This window comes from Furipterus horrens, unplaced genomic scaffold (genome assembly GCF_987537825.1).
Source record: "Furipterus horrens unplaced genomic scaffold, mFurHor1.1.pri manual_scaffold_5, whole genome shotgun sequence".
NCBI lineage: Eukaryota > Metazoa > Chordata > Mammalia > Chiroptera > Furipteridae > Furipterus > Furipterus horrens.
The window spans coordinates 198,368,385-198,389,269 of record NW_028327175.1 but is presented as its reverse complement, the minus strand read 5'-3'; the positions used below and the strand labels follow the sequence as shown (position 1 = coordinate 198,389,269).

General features: G+C 49.9%; 1 protein-coding gene across 1 annotated transcript in view; it reads left to right on the top strand.

Annotated features, from left to right (window-relative positions):
* Positions 1-16,044, top strand: part of LOC150010754 (scavenger receptor cysteine-rich domain-containing protein DMBT1) — a 39,131-nt gene extending 23,087 nt beyond the window's left edge. The window contains exons 13-19 of the mRNA XM_090279438.1: positions 765-1,079; positions 7,887-8,198; positions 9,671-9,703; positions 10,218-10,393; positions 10,527-10,909; positions 13,613-13,900; positions 15,855-16,044. Coding sequence (XP_090135564.1) covers positions 765-1,079; positions 7,887-8,198; positions 9,671-9,703; positions 10,218-10,393; positions 10,527-10,909; positions 13,613-13,900; positions 15,855-16,044 — 1,697 coding nt within the window. The remainder of the gene's footprint in view (positions 1-764; positions 1,080-7,886; positions 8,199-9,670; positions 9,704-10,217; positions 10,394-10,526; positions 10,910-13,612; positions 13,901-15,854) is intronic.
* The last annotated feature ends 4,841 nt before the right edge of the window (positions 16,045-20,885 follow it).

Genomic DNA, 20,885 nt, shown 5'->3' with positions numbered 1-20,885 from the left:
GGTTGCTGAGTGTGTCTAGCCAGCTCCCTGCGGTGACAGCCAGCGATGTCAGTGCCCACCCCCCGGACTCCTGCCCCCCCCCCGCCCCCGCCCCCAGGACTGAGAAAACCCAGGGCTGATGCGGAGGCAGAGTTACCAGACCATGTGGTGGCTTGCCTAGTTCCTGGTGCTCCCCAAATTTTTAAACGTTGACTCTGGGCCCACAAGTTTGTCCTAAAGGAAACAACAAAAAGTCTGATATATTCCGATGTTGCTTGGCAATCTGATGACCTGGCTCTAAAATGATTTTCATTTTTTTAAATTATTTATTTGTTTATTTATTTTATTTTTAGAGAGAGGGGAAAGGAGAAAGGGAGGGAGAGAAACATCACTGTGTGGTTGCCTCTCACGCGTGCCCCCAACTGGGAACCTGATGTGCTACCTAGTCACGTGCCCTGACTGGGACTCGAACCAGCGACAGTTGGCTCGCAGGTGGATGCTCAATCCACTGAGCCACAGCAGCCAGGGATAAAATGATATTTATTTCCTCCCTGCATTTACCACACCCGAAGATGGCAATGTGGAACAAAACACAGGAAATAAAAAATAGTCTGGGAAAGCCAGTCCCTGCATTTGTGAGCTCCTGTTTGACTTATCCCTCTGGGGCCTAGAAAAAGGAAACAAGAGATTCTGTGTGATAAACGTTAAGAAAAGTCCCACTAGAAATTACTTACCAGAATTGCCGACCACATTCCAATCATAACCCCCGAATCTCCCTCCCACAGAATTGCCCGTCCTCAGGCTGGTGGATGGGAGGGGCCTCTGCGAAGGACGCATCGAAGTCTACCACAATGGCACGTGGGGGACAGTGTGTGATGACCTCTGGGGCATCAACGCTGCCCGTGTGGTGTGCCGGCAGCTGGGCTGCGGGGAGGGCATCCGTGCCCTGGGGAACGGTCACTTTGGGGCAGGCACAGGGCGCATCCTCCTGGACGACGTGCAGTGCCGGGGCAACGAGACCACACTGGGCCAGTGCCGGCATCTGGGCTTCTTCATCCATGACTGTGGCCACCATGAGGACGCCGGCGTCCAGTGCTCAGGTATGCCCTCTCGGTTCCTCCGGAGACCGCGGGGGAGACTAGGTTGTTCTCTGAGCCAATCAGCATTTCTCTCTTCCCGCATCCTCGTCTCTATTTCTGTCTCATCCAAGAAACCTTGCTTAGTTTTAAAGAATCTTCTAAATGTCCTATTGGTGGGTGGGATTCTTGTTTGGATTTTATCTTACATTAGTTTCTGTTTTGTTTGACAATTTCAGCATCAGCCACAGGAATGACCACCTCACCTGGTAATTTTATTTTCTTTCTTGCTTTTAAAAATCTCATAGGTATAGGTTGCCTTGCATATGGTTAGGGTTGGAGCTTATGGCCTCCGGTGAAACTAAATATCAAGCTCCTATCAAGCTAATTAAGGTGCTTCTACAGTCATTGGATGGAATAGTGAGTTGAACAGACAGTGATAGCGCACCTTTTGTCTAAGGGACACCGTGTGCCCTGTTGGTCACCTCCCCCTCGTGCAACAGCGGGTCTCTAACACCAACACAGAGTGAAGTGAGCTTCCTTCATGTTTCCCTCAGTGTCCCCATGCTGGGTGTTCCGTGAGTTCATTTTTTAACAGTCACTTGTCTGGGGTTCCGTGGGGACAGGCCCTGCTTTGTATGGGCGAGTTCTGTCTGGCTCCCTCCTGGTCCATGCCAATTATTTTGGGGCCCGGAGGCATCTCCATTCGGATGCTTGGTGCTTCTCAAAATCCGATGTGCATGGAAGACCCCTGGAGATCTTGTTAATATGCACATTCTGATTCAGGAAGTCTGGGCGGGCCTGAGAGTCTGCGTTTTTAACCAGGCCATACGGATGCTGCTGGCCCACGGACTAGCCCTTCAGGTGCAGCATCTGGGAGATGCAGAAAATGAAGGGACTTGCCCAAGGTCACCTGCTTGCTTCCACAAAAAGCAGAGATGAGAACCCAGGTTTTTGGGTCCCAGACCCATGTACCACCTCCTCCATTATCTGTCTCCCTTAGCTCAATGAAGCAGAGAGTATAAAACCTTACAAGTCTCACAGCTGGCCCTCAGGTCTCCCAACCAGCTGTGTATCATGTGAGACAATGACTGGGGATGGGGAGACCTCACAGCAGAGTCACATCAGCAATGGCCGTAACAGCTAACAGCTGCTGGTCGCAATTATCCGCGGAGTTCCTGATGTGACTTTGGCTTTAATAATTTTACAAATACAGCGTTGGAGCCTTCTTCAGGGAAGGACAGTAAAGAGGGTGCTCTCCCCTCCCTCTGGGTGCTAACGCAATGAATAAATAAAACATCAGAGTCAACACAAAATATGGCCTTTATTACTGATGAAGCTGGGTCGGAGAGCAAATGGGCCTGCCATCCCCTCTCAACCTTCAGTCCAGATCTTGGGACAGCCCACCTGGGGAAAGTTCCCGTGCGCACAGCTGACCCTTTCCTGGGTCGCTGCTTCCCACCCATTTGCCGGGAGGCTCAGGGACAGCAAGTCCCCCACTTACAGAGTCTCTGTTATATTGTCCCCCCCCCCCCAACAGGGGGCAACTGGGAGCAATGGCGGTTGTCCTCTGAACAGATCATCTGGACCTCCAAGGGGAGGAGTAAAGGGTGGGCAAGAGGCACAGAGACCCCAGGAGACGAGAGGTGGCCTGCAGACCCTGTCTGGAAAGCAGAGAAACGAGTCGGGGCAATCACACAGATCTGTGACAGCCACCTTTCTGTCCCCTGTGTCTCACAGAAATATATATGCTGATACAGCTGTCTTATTGCTGCTATTTGTTATCTTTGTTCCTTTACAGCTTCAGTCCCTACTGCGCCGACCTCCACACCAGGTAAAACACCGTCCACTGTCCCCGTAAGGGCCTCTTCTCGGTGCTCCACTTATCAGACTGGGTCGGCTGCTCCTAGACATTTTGTCCCCAGCACAGACACAGTAAAAACAGAAACCCAGGTGTCCTCCCCACTGGTGTTTAAGTGCTTTCTTCTTTTTCTATAGCTACCTCTTCAGTCTCAGCGGAAGTGACCTCCCCACCGGGTAAAGGCTCTCTCGTTGTGATGTTGCAGTTAATGGGACCAGCTTCGTACTTGCCGTGTTCTGTTTAGAAAATGAACCCACTGAGTGCCCATTTTGACCACAAAGTAAACCTCCAGGAAGAGACACACGGGCATGTCCTTTCCCCCATTTTTCAATGTCCTCTTCTCTTTGTTCCTATACAGATGGACCTTCCGCCTCTGCAGAAGAGGACTCCCCCTCTGGTAACGTTTTCTGCTGTCACATTTCTCAAGTTAAATATGATCAACTCTTTCCTCTTTCTGTTTAACAAATGAACGTATGTACCAAGTAGTCTGTCTACAGTACAAGTCCCAGTATCAGCTGGAGTCCCAGCGTCCTTTTCCTAGAAATTAAGCTTCATGGTCTCTCTATGCAACCAGAGACCCAGACTGGTCCCTCCCTTAGGGAATGCCTTCCGCTTGTTACACTGGCCTTAATCAGGTGCGGCCAAGGGAGGTGGGAGGGGGCGGGGGAGGGGGGGCACACCTCCACCTTCTCGGCAGGTGGCACTGTGCCCTCCCAGCGCACCCCAGCACAAGCACTAGAGAACCGGGTTGTCACGGCATCGGTTCTGCCCGTTTGCTCTTCTGTTTTCTACCACACTTGTTCAAAAAAATATATATATATATATTTCTTTTTTCCCCTGACCTTGAGTTTGGTTCTTCTTTGTTTGCAGACCCAACTCCCACTTCGGGTGAAGAGTCTTCCTCACCAGGTATGCTCTCTGCTGAGCGACTCCCTGAGAAACCCCAGCCCAGGCAGTTTGCACACCGAGTCAGTGCTTCCTGCTCCCCGGGAGCCGGCAGAGGAGAGGGGGGATCGGGCAGGGTCCAGGCCACCCCCTTCACGGGTCATAATTCGAAACAAAGGCAGATGTGGGATAAAATGGCGTCAGATGTCAGCCCTGGAAGTGACCTACACCAGGGATTCTCAAAACGGCCTGGGGAGCGGGTCAAAACGCAGATGCTGAGTCCGCGGTTCTCACGGGCTGCCAGGTGAATGCCCTAAAGCCAGTGAACAATCAAGCACCTGTTTTGGAGGAAAATCAGGCCCAAAGAAGGAAGAGTCTTAGTCACCTCGGGCTGCTATAACTAAGTAGTGCCGACCGCATGGCTTACACAAACAGAAGTTTATTTCCTCGCGGGGCTGAAGACTAGAAGTCCAAGATCAAGGCGGCAGCAGGGCTGAGGTCCGGGGAGGGCTCCTGTCTCGGGCTGGAGACAGCCACCTTCTGTGTGTGTGCTCCCAGGGCAGAGAGGGACAGAGAACGTGCTCTGCTGCCTGTTTTAAGAACACCACGCCTATCAGCTCAGGGCCCCATGCTTGTGATCTCACTGAACCTTAACGAGGCCCTTATTTCCTTAGCGGCCCCACCTCCAAATGCGGCCACACTGGGGGTTAGGTCTCGGACATGTAGATTTTGAGGGACCAATTCGGTCCTCAGCTGCCACAGAGCTAAGAGCAAGGCAAGGCTTGATCTCCTGGCTCCCACGCAAGGTCCCTTCTGCTCTCAGGCTTTGCTGGTGCACCCACCCGTGGGATGCCCCCAGGTCCCTGTGACGTGGGTCCCTTCACAGCAAGGCTGGCTGCTTTCCTCTGTTTCGTTTCTTTCTTTTCAAGTGTTGGTTCCCTTGAAGACATTTGAGGTAAAACTCAATGAAACCAAAGGTTAGGACTTTCTTTTCAAGTACATTGAAGTATTGGCTTTCTTCCTTCCCTTCTTCCTCCCTCCCTCCATCCCTTCCCTCCCCTCCCCTTCCGTTCCTTGCTCCCTCCCTCCCCCCATCCTTTACTTCCTTCCCTCCCTTCTTCCTCCCTTCCTTCCTTCCCACCTCAGTCCCTTCATCCTCCTCTTCCTCCCTTCCTTCTTTCCCTGCCACCATCGAGGCTCCACTTGGGGCAGAGGATCCCTTCCCTTGTAATTCTCACTGGCTCCTGAGTTTTCTTCGTAGGCCTGGTTGATGGTAACAGCTTTCCGTGCAGATTAGGTAGCACTCACATGGTTTACCCCCTTTACAAAAGCATGACAGCCAAGGTCACTGCTGTTTCTGCAGGGCGTGCCTTTTGGAGTGTAAGGACAGATGTGGTGGCTGTCTGTTATTCACCTTGCTGAGCCCAGAGTGAATGCAGCTCCCCCATCTTAGGCTTCTGAAAGGCACAGGAAGGGTGTGAGCCCTGGGGCCTCACAGGTTTAGATTGTAGGGGACCTGGGCCTGTTATACAAGCCCTCGAGTCTCCAGCTCCTCACCTCTGACATGGCGATTATACCTGGCACCGTCGCTGTAAGGATTAGAGAGGTAAGCTATAGGACACATTGTAGAAACGCAGAATGAGAACTGTTGTTAATCCACCTCGCAAAATATCAGCTTCTCACACACCATTCCACCCCTGGTGTGTAAATCCACGAGATAAATAAGCAGGGTAGACTCTATTGCATACGGCTTATAGAACTGACTTGTTTTTATAAACTTGTAGTCTACAGTGTAAAGTTTCAATGAAGCCAAATTTTAAAGCTTTCTTTCACTGAAAAAAAATTTTTTTTTGGCAGCCACAGATCTGATTTCAACAGAACTGACACCATCACCTGGTAATGACCTTGTGCCTGTCACTGAATTAACCCTCAGTTTTTCAGTAATTTATAGAACCATACTCTTATCATAAAACCCACTGTTATTTTTTCTACCTCGTTCCCCTCTGTATGTTTTCACATGGAATTACACCTCTCAGATATGATCTTTCTCCCTAAAAATTTTTTCTGAGGAATCTGCATTGATTTTCTTCCCTTATTTTTCAGATCCTGTAAAAAAAATTATCTACAAAATCAAATGCTTTTGTATTCTTCCTCTCAAAAATTCACTATATTTATAAAGCTTGTTCTCTGACCATTTAATAAATTATTTTATTTTCGGAGAGTAAACAGGACACAAACCGAAGGAGAGACTTAAACAAAGTGTTCGTGTCCAAACTTAGAGACACCGCCTGGTTCTCTCTGAGCTTTGACTATAAATACGTGACTTTGAGGATATGCATTTTAAAGCTTAGTTTCCTTTTTTACAGTTACAATTTCGGTTGGTGAAGAAATGGTCCCTTTACCTGGTAATCTTTGTTTGTTTCTAAGCATTAAAATGATGATATCATTAGGAGTCCTGTTAAGATCGTATTAATTATTCATTCAAATGTCCTACCCTTTTCAGAAAGCCTTTATGAGCATACACCACCACTTTTGTGGGTTAGAAGGCCCAAATTCATCCCTGGGATCTCACTCAGAAGATACTTGCTTTTATCCATAGTTCAAACAAGAGTGATTATCTTGCTTCCAAAACACAGCAGCAAATTCGGGAAAGCCACCATCTGACAGCAGGACACTGTAGCCACAGAGAACTGAAGCCAGTATCGCTTCTTCGCACCCACTAAGGCTCTTCTGTGCGCCGAGCACAGCAGGAAGTTGAGAAATAGACCCTTGCAACCAGTTACGTGAAGACAAATCATTTGACACATGCCTGGGGGTATGGCACCACCAACAGAATATAGGTTTCATTTTTTATTATTTTTACTTTTTAAAATCACCTTTTTTGAAGTATAGTTATCCGCAGTAAAGTGCACACATCCAGAGTTTTGCCTAATGTGTACAGCTGTGTACCCATCACAATAATCAAGAGATGAGCCTTTTTATCATCCCAGAGAGTCCCTCAGGCCCCTTTGCAGTAAGTCTCTCCCGCCTCCTCTAGGCAACCACCGATCTGCTTTCTGTCTCTGTAGTTTAGATTTGTTTTTCTAGAATCTCATATTAATGGAATCAAATAATATGTGCTCTTTTGTGTCTGCCTTCTCTTGCTTAACAAGTTGTTTTTGAGATTTGTCCATTTGGTTCCATAATTGGACATTTATTTCTCATATTGCTTGATAGTATTCCTTTGTGTGGATACACCACAAGTCACCCATTCTCCTGCAGAGGGACATTGGGATTATATCCGGTTTTTGTCTATTATCGAGACTTCTGCTATGCCCAGATCTCTCTCTAGACATGTTATTATTTACCTGAATAGTTAGGTTACATAATATAAGTTCTTAAAAAATATATTGAGATAGAACATTAAATTAGTTTCAGGTGTACAATATAATGATTCAGTATTTGTATATATTGCAAAATAATCACAATAATCTAGTTAACATCCATCACCACACACATTGTTACAATGTTTTTTTTTATGATGAGAATATTTAAGATCTATTCTCTTAGCAACTTTCAAATATGCAATACAATGTGCAGTAGTTTACATAATAAACTACACACACCATGCTGTACATTACATGCCCAGGACTTACCTATCTTATAACTGGAAATGTGTACCGATAACAGAGCTTTTACGGTTAATATGTCAGCTTCTGTCCTCAAGAGTAAATGACATTTCTTTGGATAGGTCTTCTTTAAGGAGTGAGAGCCAAGCCTCATGTTAGAAGTAATTGTCTTCCAAGGATTTAGTTTTTTGCCTCTTGTTCTCTTTTGGTATTTAATATTTTGTTTAAAGATTGATTCTTATGTATCTAGAAAATTATACTGCCCAGCATGGCCATTCTTTGAGGATTTCGGTTCATTAAGGTTTAACGTTTTGTGAAAGACTGAGAGGGCGGGTGGGGGGGTGGATACAGGCAGACATAGAATTCATCCCAGTGCTGTTCTTTTCTACTGTAAATGACAAGGGACCCTGAGTGCGTCCCGCGATAGGAACCTGCCCGCGCGTCCTTTCCACCTGACACGCGCCCTTCCCCCCGCAGACCCGCCCCTGCGCCTGGCAGGCGGGCGCAGCCGCTGCGAGGGCCGGGTCGAGGTCTCGTACCAGGGCGTGTGGGGCACGGTGTGCGACGACCACTGGAACATCAGGAATGCCCGCGTCGTGTGCCGCCTTCTCGGCTGCGGCCGCGCGCTCAGTGCCCCGGGGCGCTCCCGCTTCGGCCCGGGCTCGGGGCCCATCCTGCTGGACGACGTGCGCTGCGCTGGCACCGAGGACGCGCTGGACCGCTGCGCCCACTCGGGCTGGGCTCAGCACGACTGCCAGCACCGGGAGGACGCGGGCGTGGTGTGCGCAGGTACCCGCCCCCACGCCCCCCACCCAGCCCAGGCCCGCGCACGGTCTTCCCGAGGCTCTGCCCCTTCTTCCCTCCCCAAACATTCCCAAGGTCAGAACCCACCACCCCAAGAAAGACAAGGTTGGCCAAGGCGCCGGATTCTAGGATAACAAGAATGTATTTGCTACACAATCGTTTTCGTAAAGGTTTTAATTATACAGCCTGGAGACTTTATGAATTTGTTTTATTCAACTGCAATTCGGTAGTTGTTCCAAAATATAACTCAAGGAGCATGAGGCCCAAGGAAGAAGTGAGTGTCATAAAGTGATACAGAACTTGCTGCCAGCAGTGAGACTGCCATTTACCGCAGTCCTTTTCTCGCTCTCTCGGTCAAGGGCCCAGTCCTGGATGGCTTCCCTTCGTCACCTTGACCTAGCCCGCAGAGGGCAGAACCCCACCGGGGCCCCAGATCCCCGTGTCCTTTCCATGTCTATACCTTTCCTGAAATACTTTTTATCCCTCCCCATATCTGTCTTGTCATTCTGACCTCCACAGGCGGACCCACTCCTGCGTGGGGCACTACTTCCTTCTCTTTGTCTTAGATTCACCCCCGTAAATCTCACTGTGTTACGGAGTTCTAAGACTCAGTGACCAGGTCTCCACTCACCTGGTCTGTTCCATTCTTGGTTATTTTATAGGGAAACGAGGTAAAGAAACAATTGCCATTGCTGTTATCGGTGTAGGAGTTACTCTTGTTTGCACAGAAATGGGGCCCAAATAGAGAAACGATCCGAGTCCCCTTGAGCCAAACATTAATCCTGCAGAAGCCACGTAGTATCAGTCTGCGGGGGTTGTGGGGTCTTTCTCTTCCGGGTCCTCACTTTTGTTGGGTCTGCTCACAGTTCCAGCCATTCCTCCTGCCGCCACGGGGCCCCCTGTAAATGATCACTCCTTCTCCATTCTGGGATTATACACCAAGGAGTTTCCTTGTCACCACATACAGCAACCAAAGGACCGGCGGTCTGGGGCCAAGCGTGTCTAAAGGGGCTGAGTGAGTCCGGTCAGCCACGCTTCCTGGCCCCGGCCCTGGCCCCCGGGTCCTGTCCTGCCCTGCTTCTGGGCCGGGGAGGCCTTTGAGAACCACACTCCCTGTGTCCCAGGCAGAGTGCATAAATGTGTCTGTGTTTACAAGCTGCAAAGCCCTATATTTACTATTCTCTTGCCCCAGCGTAGCTCCATGTGGATGACACCCGTGTTCTCAACACCGCTGCACACGGGCCAGGGTCCCTCCCTCCCTCCGGCTCCATCAGGAGGCCCAGGCTCTCCTTCCTTGTGCGTTGCCCTGGGGAACTTTCATGCCACGTCCTTGGGCTTTAACAGCTAAGGCACGTGAGCGCGGTTCCCTCCGCCTGGGGTCTGCTGCGGGCTACGCCGCCGTCCCCGGGCGTTTCTGCAGAGCTGACCTTTGCTTCCCCTCACTCTCCCCCAACCAGGAGGAGCCGACCCCGTTGTGCCCAAGGACCACGGTAAGGCCTCCTGCTCCCCCAGGGTCTGAGGCTGTGGAAAGGGGGAGCTGCCTGGGAAGAGAGAACAGGCTGTGGGGGGACTGGCTCCTGTGCGTCCGCTGAGGCCCCTCCATCCGCTCATCAGGCTTTAGGAGGCTGGGGAAGAAGCCCCTTTGCATCTATCGCCCCGCCCCCCGAGCTTCCCCTCCCCTTTCCCAGCCTGCGGGAGGCAAAGTTAAGGCTCAGGTGTTTCCGACATGTGAAATGAACTTACAAGAGGCTCTGTCTCCTGGCCCGTGGGATGCCTGCTGTGGGTGGGACCCCCATGGATGTGGTGTGACTTTTGGAAAAGGGGACATAAAGTCAAAGCAAGTCACGTCCAACGTGGGGGTGCTGAGAGCTGAGCCCACCCAGGGCACCGTTGGTACCTGTATGGGGCAACCACGCACGCGCACCCCGCCCACACCCCGCGGGCCTGCACGTCCGGCGTGTCAAGGGCGCGTGTGATTGTGTCCCCGCCCCGCCTCCCCTGCAGCCCAGCTCTCCTGCTGGCCTCAGCTCTTCCAAGTCGCCATCGACCGAGGCTACCTCCGGAGGCTGGGCTACTCCTCCTGGGACGTTCACTTAAATGACGAGCGGTGTCGCCCCCGAGTCACAGGGCGCTACCTGACCTTCAGCATCCCCTACGGCCACTGTGGCACCGTCCGACAGGTGAGAAACGGACGAGGTGGTGGCGCGCGGCTGCGGACGGGGCCGACGGGGTACGTCTGGAAGACTGCCCCACCTGCGAGCACCTGGGTAGGACCGGGAACCCTGGCCACCGACTCTCCTCTCGTCCTCGCAGGAAAGCCTCGGCTCCCTCAGCTTCTCCAACGCCATCAGAGGCCGGGGACAGGGCCACCCCGACCGAGTCGTTGTGCGGCACAGGCTGCCGCAGCTGACGTTCACCTGCACCGTAGGGGGCCCGTCCGCAATTGAAATCACGCCCGGGGCTGACGGCCCGAGGCAGGGCGCCCGCTACGACGTGGCCATAGCGTTTCTTGAGTTGCCGGTGTCCCTGCACGAGGGGAGCGAGGGGCCGTACTACGCCAGCCGGAAGGAGGAGGTCGTCCTCCAGGCCACGCTCCACAGCCGCGATCGCCACCTGAGGCTCTTCGTGGACACCTGTGTGGCCTCCCCAGATCCCCGCGATTTTACCACCGTCAGGCACGAGTTGATCCTGCGAGGGTAAGCGTGACGGCGGGCCCTCCAGGGCTGCCTGTCGTATCACGTGGCGTTCCTTTGGGGGCTCTGGGCTTCTCAGCTGGGAGTCCTAAATCATAACACTGTGCCGGAGTCCTGGGGGGGCCCAGAGGCAGAGCCGAGGCCCTCGCCACACCTGTGGCCCCCGTGGGGGACCAATAGTTACAGGAAGTGGGAACAACTTCGCTTGAATTTCCGAAGAGCCCTCCGCAGAGTCCTTGCTTTCCCGTCCACCCGTCCGCACCCACTCCTTTCTCTTTAAGTTCTATGACTCTATTTCCCTCCCCGGTCCTCGGGGCATTGTGCTTTTATTGGTGGGCTGGTGGGTTATCCCAGGCTAAGCTCTTCCAGTGGCGAGGTTTATTCTGGCTCCTTCAGTTAAACAACAGACCGCCAAGTTCGAACCCTGGCAAGTTGTTTGCCTCTGTAGCTCCCTTGTCCCTTAGAAGGTCAAGATGGTTACGGACGAGCAACTGGCAACCAGGGCAAAGAGAACGAGCACCCAGCGCTTACTGGTGGCAGGTTAGAGAGGTGAGGCCGCGGCTGCCGGGAGCCCCGAGAAGCATCGTAGGGCCTGGACTGTCTCTCAAAGCCCCGGGGACGAGCAGGGGCCGGTGCCCTCCATAGGGGGCGGGAGCCAGGGCGCGGGCGGCCGGCACTGGACAGCCGCGGGCCAGAGAGAGAAAGCCCTTCCTATGGCTCTCCGTACAGATCCACCCAGGACAGCGGCACAGTTTGGTACCAGAAGTTAACAGCCACCGCTTTTTACTTCTGCTTGTCTTAGGTTTAGTGTTCTCTTCTAAGATCCTAAGGCGGGAGCTTACACTATTGACTTCAGATCTTTCTTCTTTTCCAACACATGCATTTGATGCTGTAGATTTCTCTCTAAGCGCCCCTAGCAGTTTCCTACAAATTTTGGTAAATTGTATATTCATTCTCATATAGTGTGAAATTTTGAAAAACTTCGAGACCTTTTTCTTTGATCTATGGGTTACTTACAAGTGTGTTAATTTCCAAATATTTAGGAATTTTCTGCTATTGGTCTTTTGGTTTAATTCCATGGTGATCTTAAAGTGTCTTGTGTGATTTCTATTCTTTTAAATTGGTTAAGGGGTGTGGTCCATCTTGGGGCACGTTCCCTGTGAGCCTGAGGAGAATGTGTATTCTGCTCTCATTGGATGGAATGTCCGTTAGGTCTCACGGATTGATTGTGCTTTTTAGGGCATCTCTGTCTTCCCTGATTTTCTGTCTGCTGATATCTCATTTCCTGACCAAGGCGCACTGAAGTCTCCAACCATTATAGTGGCGTTCTATCAGTTTTTGCCTCCTATATTTTGACACCCTGTTATTAGGTGCATATACATTAAGGATTGTTATGTCTTCTTGAAGGATTGACCCCTTTTTTATTTTGCAATGCCCCTCTTCATTCCTGTTATCTGGCTCTGAAGTCTGTTTTGTCTGGAATTAACATAGCTATTCCAGCTTCCTTTTGATTAGCATAGTAAATCTCTACTTACTTTTAATTTATCTGTGTCTTTATATTTAAAGTGGGTTTCTTATAGACAACATATATCAGGTCTTGATATTTTAACCTACTCGGCCAATCTCTGTCTTTAAATCAGTATATTTAGACCATTTACATTTAAAATGATTACTGATATAGCTGGATTAAAATCTACCATCTTGATAACTATTTGCTATTAATTGCATTTGTTTCGGTCCCGACTCCCCTTTTGCTACCTTCTCTGTTTTTTTAATATTTTATTTATTTTATTTTTAGAGAGAAGGGACAGGAGGGAGAACGAGAGGGAGAGAAACATCAATGTGTGGCTGCCTCTCGTGCGCCCTGCCAACCAGGGACCTGACCTGCAGCCCAGGCCTGTGCCCTGACTGGGAATTGAACTGGCGACCCTTTGGTTCACAGGCCAGCACTCCATCCACTGAGCCACACCAGATGGGGCAACCTTCTCTGGTTTTAATTGAGCTTTTTATATTATTCCATTTTATCTTCTCTCTTAATGTATCAGGTAGACTTCTTAACTTTTTTAGTGGTTGCACTAGGGTTTATAAAATACATTTAAATAAATTTTTAAATAATCTAAGCCCTGGCTGGTGTGGCTCAGTGGATTGAGCGCTGGCCTGAGAACCAAGGGGTCCCCATTCAATTGCTAGTCAGGGCATAGGTCTGGGTTGCCGGCCAGGTCCTTGGTTAGGGGGTTATGAGAGGCAACCGATCAATGTTTCTCTCACACATTGATATTTCTCTCCCTCTGTTTCTCCCTCCCTTTCCCTCTCTCTAAAAGTAAAACAAATTTAAAAATCTTTAAAAAATAATTAAAAATAGAATAATTTAAGTTCACCTTCAAATGATGCAACCTCCATCTTTAACCTCCCCTTCTGAAAAAATAGAGTAGCCGTTCTGAAGGCAACAGTTCTAACTAGAATTGAATTACCTTGTTTTATGCTTATTACGTTTATTCATAGTTCCCTTCTATTTCTGGCCAAGAACAGTGGTTTTTCCACTCATAGTAGTGTTATAAAACATTGTTATGAAACAGGGAAAGAGTGGTAGTGGGAAGAGCTCCATCTGGAATTCATATTCTGGGTCCCCGCCGGAGTCTGTGGTCAGAGTGAAGTCACACTGGGCTTTCAGTTAATCCTCTGGCCTGGGGCTCTCCTTCCTCTCAGCTGCGTCAAAGACAATACCTACGTCAACCTTCATCCGCACCAGAAGAACGTGGCCCAGTTCAAGTTCAACGCCTTCCGCTTTCTCAGCAGCTACGAAGTGGTCTATCTGCAGTGCAAGGTCACCGTGTGCAAAGTGGAGGACCCCTCCTCCCGCTGCTCCCAGGGCTGTGCGGGGCCGAGTCAGAGGGGTGTGGACCCCGTGGGGGCCCCAGAAGGGCAGGCTGAGCACTTCCAGATGGTGGGGCCCCTGGAAATCCACAGAGGAATAGATCAGAGCAGGAACGCTGTGTGATTCCTCAAATTTCCCCACAAATCTGTTAGAAATTAGCAGCAAAGTTTATTTCTCTTCAATAGTATAACAGGTTTGATAAATCAGAGATTGTCCACATGGAGAGAGGTGTAAAGAAAGAACAGCTAAACCGGTCCTGTCTACACTTTGTTGCTAATAAATCTTTTCTGATTACTAAACTTCTCCTTTTTATGTATGGAATTTATTGGGATGAAATTGGTTAATAAAATTATATAAGTTTCAGGTGTACAGTTCTATAATTCATCATCCGAACATCGTATTGTGCGTTCACCACCCCATGATTACTCAAGTTCTAATGCAATTGCTCTCCTTGAGGCTAGAAACGTTGCATTTCCCGTTCTTCACCGTCCAGGACTCGGTCGTGGTCTCAGACCTTACAGAGTGTTATAAAGAGCAGCGCTATTTCTCTATAACGCATTAACAACTTGAAGATTTTTAAAAATTGTCTCCTTGTCTCCTTAACTGTCTCCTGGTGGATCTTTTTGTTTCTATTCCTCTGGTGCTGGGAGAATTTATTTTCAGGTCTTGCCAAAAATCTTATGGAAAATAAATTAAGCATCAGTCAGGAAGCCCCTACTCTTAAAAATTAAGAAAAAGAAACAAAAAACTCTAAGAACTGTTCAGCTGAATCACATAAATGCATCATTCACTCAACACCAGTTTTGTTTATTTCAAAGGAAATGAGTTGGACCCAGGCTTTGCTGGGTTCGCGTTGCGGTTTGCTGATTAGGTTCTGAAAGGAAATCCCGAGAACCCCCGTGGCTGCTTTCTGAGGCGCACACGCACTAGGGAACCTGTGGACGAGAGAACATGCGCAGGTGCCCACATCCTCCCCAGAGGGGTCAGCGGCCACCCCACCGCATCTCTCCTTCTGTCTTAATGGACCAAGGCCTGCGCCAGGCTCAGTACCTTCACGGTTGTCTTAAAGAAACAGACTTGAACATAAATTTCTTGTTTCCTTGTGGAGAAATATTCAGTAGTAATATTTAAAATACGAGTCCTCAACACCCAGAAATTGTTCTCGTCTTCATCAAGGACTAGCATGTGACAGAAGAACACAGGATGGTCAGGTCCCCCAGGGCGCAGGGCAGGCAGTGTGTGGTGGAGCCTGGGAGCAAACCCTGGAGTCCTGAGAGATGGAAATTGGACAAGTGACCCGAGGACAGACGAGGCCGAGAGGGGACCAACTCAGTTTCATGCAAACCTGCCCTTCATTCACTACTGTTTTGGTAAAAAGTAAAATACTGGCGTTTATTTTGATGAAGTGCCCTGCTACGCAGAGTAAAAGCTGATGGAACGGAACTCCTGGGCAGTGTGAAGAACGCGGCATCTTTAAAGCAAAAGTTAAGTCGTTTCGCCTCTCTCAGCCTGACCTCACACTGCTATCACCTGGGCACTTACCAAATGCTTGTGAGCATACGTATTTATTTCAAAATAAGTTTAAAGTTCAAGAAGAAAACCTAATGCCTGGGACCCACTCCCAGAACTGTGATCCAAAGGGTGCAGCCTGGGAATCTGAGTCTGCAGACGCTCCCCTGCTGATTCTAACGCACAGCCAAGTTGGGAACCATGAGCTCAGTGTTTTGGGGCCGAGAATCTGGAACTAGATGAGCTGGGCCCACCCCAGGCATCCCATTTACTGGCTGGAGGACCTGAGACGATCTCCCCACCTCCCCATGGCTGCCGTCCTTGTACTGACCTCACAGAACCGCTGTGACCAGAGCCCGGGGCACAGGCCCTCCGCCGGTGACTGTCGGCCATCACCCCCCACATCGTGGTCATGGGTCACCGCCACCTCGAGGAGCCTCAGGTCCCTTCCCATAGGCGCCCTGGTGTGGCCAGAGCTCAGCCACCCTCTTTAGAACCCGGAGCTGCTACTTACTGCACGTGGGAGAAGACGACCCGCATGCTTCTGTTTTCTGGCCTTTCTAGGGTCCAGGTGCAGTTCTCGTGGGGACTGAGCTGCAGGATCGCGGATTTGTGCACCTCCGACTGGCTGGAGCCTCCCACGCTGGCCCTGCAGCTGGATTGGCCTGTCGGAGGCCACAGAGGTGGCACTGAGAAGGATTGGCGGCCCCTGCCCTCCTCCGGGGCCTGGGAATCTGCCCCCCACGTGGAATAGGCACACCAGCATGCTGGTAATTATGGATGGAATGGAGCTCATTCCGAAGTAAGCCACCAGTTATTATACCGAGTTCCCCTTCGTGAGCCCTTGCGGAGCAAGAATTTATGATATCCCTAACTACAGTGCATAAAAGAATAAAGTATATATTAGGGCCTGAAAAAAGATGATTTAATTTTTTTATAAAGATTTTATTTATTTATTTTTCAGAGAGAGGAGACGGGAGGGAGAAAGAGAGGGAGGGAAACATCGATGTGTGAGAGACAGCTCATCGGCTGCCTCTTGTGCACCCCCGGCCAGGGACTGCCCGCAACCCAGGCCTGTGCCCTGACAGGGCACACGGTCCACTGAGCCACACCAGCCAGGGCAAAAGGTGATTTTCAAAAGAAGCTTTATATCTAGGATATGTAAAGGACTCTTACAACTCAATAATTAAAGGACATCCCAATTAAAAATGGACAAAGAACCAAAATGGATATTTCTCCAAAGATATAAATGGCCAATAAACACATGAAGAGATACGCAACATCATTAGTCAACAGGGAAATGCAAATCCAAATCACAGTGAGGTCCCACTTCACACACATGAGGATCTGAAACAAAAACTGGCATCCAAGCAGAAAATAACAAGGATGGGGAGGAGGTGGGACCCTTCGGCACTGCTCACGGGAATGTAAGATGGGACGGCTGCTGGGGAACGGTCTGGAATTACAGCCCAGCCATTGCACTTCTAGGCATATATCCCCAAAGGAAATGAAAATGTGTCTCCACACAGAAACTTGTACTCTCAAGTTTGTAGCATCACTACTCAAAACAACAATAAGAGGAAACAACCCAAATGACCATCAACTGATGAATAAATAGAACGTGGCGTTATCCATACAGCGGAATATTACTTGGTGAGAGGAAGGAATGAGGTGCTGATACATGGTACAGCGTAGATGAGCCTTGTAAACATATTGAATGATTCCATTCATATGAAATGTCCAGAACAGGTACATCTGTAGAGACAGATTAGTGGTTGTCCTGGGCTGGGGACTTGGGGGAAATGGAGAGTGACTGTTAATTGGTACAGTTTCTTTGGGGGGGATAAAATATTCTCGAATTAGTGGTGATGGGTGCACAGGACGGTGTATATACTAAAAACCACTGAGTGGCACACGTTAGAAGGCTGGATTTTATGGTATATGAATTATGTCTCAATGAAGCCGTTACTAAACAAGAGGAGGAGGAGGAAGAGGAGGAGCAGCGACAGCTATAATTGAATGTGAACAAAAACAATCCCATACTTCATAAGGGAACCTGATCAATAGTTAAAAACTCCAGTTAGAATCAATGGTTTTTATTCTGTTTTACCCATGATGAGTGATATCCTTATAACAATAGTTTTTGTTTAGTTTTCCCTAACAGTAACTATTAATATTGTTTATTAGTAAAGAAATTAGAAAGCAAAGACAATTAGAGAATAATCCCATCCACCCAGAAACAAATATAATTAAAAACTTCTCACATGTACATCAAGGCTCTCTCATTTTCTCTTCTACCTGCTAATTTTTTGATAAATGTGTATCTTTTAAACATAAGCACCGTTCTATTTTACAAACTTCAAGTAGGCTTTTTTTTCTCCTAAAGGACATGCTGGGCACCTTTCTCCTATCTCAGTCTTACCTTTTAGGAATCGCAGGTTATTCCTCTGTGTGCGTGTACCGTGCCTTGCAGAGTAAATGGTGGAAATTTCCATTGCTTGCTACGATTACATCACATACGTTTGGGCACTTACACAATTGTTTCCTAAATATTAATCCTTAGTAGTGACATTACCTGGTAAACGTTTTTGTGCTTTTTTTATGTTTCATGTCCTATGGGCCTGAAAAAAAGGTTAGTCCTGACTCAAAATCCCATCAAGAGCATAGGTGTAGATATTCCGTTTTGGTGTAAACAGCAGATATTAGATGCTTAAAATTTGGGCAGAGGTCTCTTGAAAGGAGGTCTCCCCTATTTCGACTGAAAAAAAAAAAAAGTCTCATTTCCTTACCTTCAGACTTGGTCACATTAAACTCTGCCAAACATGACCCAATTAAAAGGGCCAAGGGGATGAGCCTCCTTGCGGCCCCCATCTTGGCACGGGGAGCACAGCCAGCCTGAGGGGTTAGCAGGCCCTTATACTCCTCTCTCACGCCTGCCTGGTTTCATAAGCTCCCTGGTGACCTTCAGGGAAGTGTGTCGGTCTGACCACGTGCGGGTAGATTGGTGTGAGAGTGTGGCAGCTGTGGCCAGTTTATTATCAGCAACCCTTCAGTGTTTGCTCTTCTCAGATGACTCCCCGAAGCCCTTTGGGTAGGACCCAGCTACTGCTCTTCCCGGGGGACCTCCAACGCCTGGTACACGGTGGCACTGTTTGGACTTGGGCCTTTGCCCTGTGTGTGATTTGTTCAGACCACCAAGGGGGGAACATCACTGGCACCGGGAGCCTTCACCGCTCTTACCTAAACATGAAAGCCTTTGGGGGGGAGGGGCCAAAGAATCAAGTTGGGGGGTGACACCTGGGCCAACTCCAGGTGCAGCCAGGTCACTGTGACGCCTGCCAGGTGGCTGCCACCGAGGGAGAGGAGGAGGTGGCACAGGATGGGGAGGAAAAAGGAAGTCCAGGTCCAGGTTCAGCCTCCAGGCACTTCTAGCCGGTTACGTCCAGAAAGCCCGAAGCAGGTGAATTCCAGTCCCGCAGGCGCTGTGTGTCCCAGATGACAGGAATCCTGGTGTCCACGTGAGACCAGCCCCGCAGCGGAGGTCCCGCACCCGTGGCCTCACTCACTCACTCACTCATTCACGCACTCAACAACTATGCGTTCGCTACACGAGACACACAGTCCCTGACCTCATGGGACTTATTCTCTAAGTGGGGAAGACGACAATCAGAAGTAAATTACAAATAGTGACAAATGAGGCAATATTAAGTGAAATTTTGAGCATACGCAGATACACATGCATGACATGGGCTTAAGAGGGGCATCGAGACACAGAACAGCAAGTGCCAACCAAGGAAGGCCCTGAGGCAGGAGCCAGCTGGGCACACCTGCAGGATAAGGGCGGTCCGGCCAGTGTGCTGCATGTGAGTGAACGGGAGGAAGGTGGGGGATGATGGTGAAAAGGAGAGACAGGTCATGGTCAAATGGTGAAGACCTTGTAGGTCAGATGAGAAGCGTGGGTCTTATTTTAAGTTAGCATTTTGAGCAGGAACATGACCAATTTGTAAAGAATCTCCCCCACACACCTGTGACGGTAAAGGGAAGTACAGACTGGGTCCTCTAGGCTGAACCCCGTCCTAGTTGCCGTCAACCCTTCCTTGATGTACTAACTGCCTCACGCCCAGAACCCCTCCCCGGGCTCTAGGATATTGGGGCTGGGAAGGGCCCCGGCCTACAGCATGACCCGGGGGGACCCATTCCAGGTTGGGATCCTGGCCCAGGTGTTGGGCCCATGCCCAGTGATGCAGTGGCAAAGCCAGTACCTGCGACACTGAGAAGCTGTGTTCTCAAGGAGCTGGGACACTGAGCACGTACTTACCCAGCTCCTCTCAGGAGCCCGCTGGTGAGGCGGGGAAACCGAAGCTGACATTAGCCCTAAGACAAGGCGGTGGAACCAGGAGACCCCAGGAGAGGGAGAAAGCGCCCCGGGAACTCACAGACGGTCATTCAGCTGGAAGGGCCCAAGGCAGGCTCCAGGGAAGATGTGGCCTTGAATCTGTCCCTTAAAACGTGTCCTGGGACTGTTCTGGGGAAGCAGCTCCACTCCCACTGCCCTTCCGGCAGATTGCACCTCACTAAGCGCTGACCACCCCGCACCAGCCAGCCCTCTGCTGGGGGAGCTGACTCTCAGCCGGGAGGTGCCACTCCCACAGCTCGGCTCAGTTCCCAACTCCCTGTCAGCCTGGAGGCAGCAGGGGTTTCCTTCCTCAGTTCCCATCCTTCTCACCCCTTTCACTGGGAGCTACCTGTGACTGGTTAACTCTTTACATTCAGTACAACATGGCCGCTCACAAGGTTCTGTTAACGAGAGGATGCGCTTACTGTGCTTATGGACAGGGAGCCTGCGATCAGAGGGGCGCCCAGAAGGCCCAGTGGAAAGAGCAGAGGTCAACAGGGGTGGGCCCCCTGCCTACTGCTGGGACCAAGAATTCCGAGCTCTGATATTCAGCGAAGGTTCCTATTAGCAGTTAAAGACATTGACAGATGAGTCAGCAAAAGTCTGTGTTAAAAACCAATCCGAGGAGGGGGAGGAACTCTGAGGATCCGGAGGACGTCCACAGGAGGAATCTCAGGTTCTCCAAATGTCCTCTGACACCACTGAGCTCAACCCCATCATCATAGATCAGGTAACCTAACCACAGACACGTCCCAAATGGCTGTCCTCTCTGCCTCCCGGGTGCATGGGGTTCCCCTTCGGGACGATGGAGCGTAACCGTCCGCCGTCCGGGAGCTGACAGTGGATGAAGCCCCAGAAGGGCAGAGCCTGAACGAACTGCTCCAGCTTGGGAAGGTCAGCTGGGTCTGGAGCTGCAAACACTCTAAGATCAACGCCTATTTCCCTTCTGGGGCTAGAGATGCGCTCCAGGTCTCCATTTTCTACCCTCCCACCCCCCGTCTCCTTGTGTTGGAACGGAATGTTACACGCTGGCTGCCACGTCCCAAAGCGGGTGACACACAGAGTTAAGTACATTTCTAACGACCAACAGCAAAAATACCAGAGGCACAGAAGATTAGCTTCAAGAGCACATTTATTTCTGTTATGTAAGTGTATTACATAGTACATAATATAAACAAGATACTTGAATAAAAAAGAAT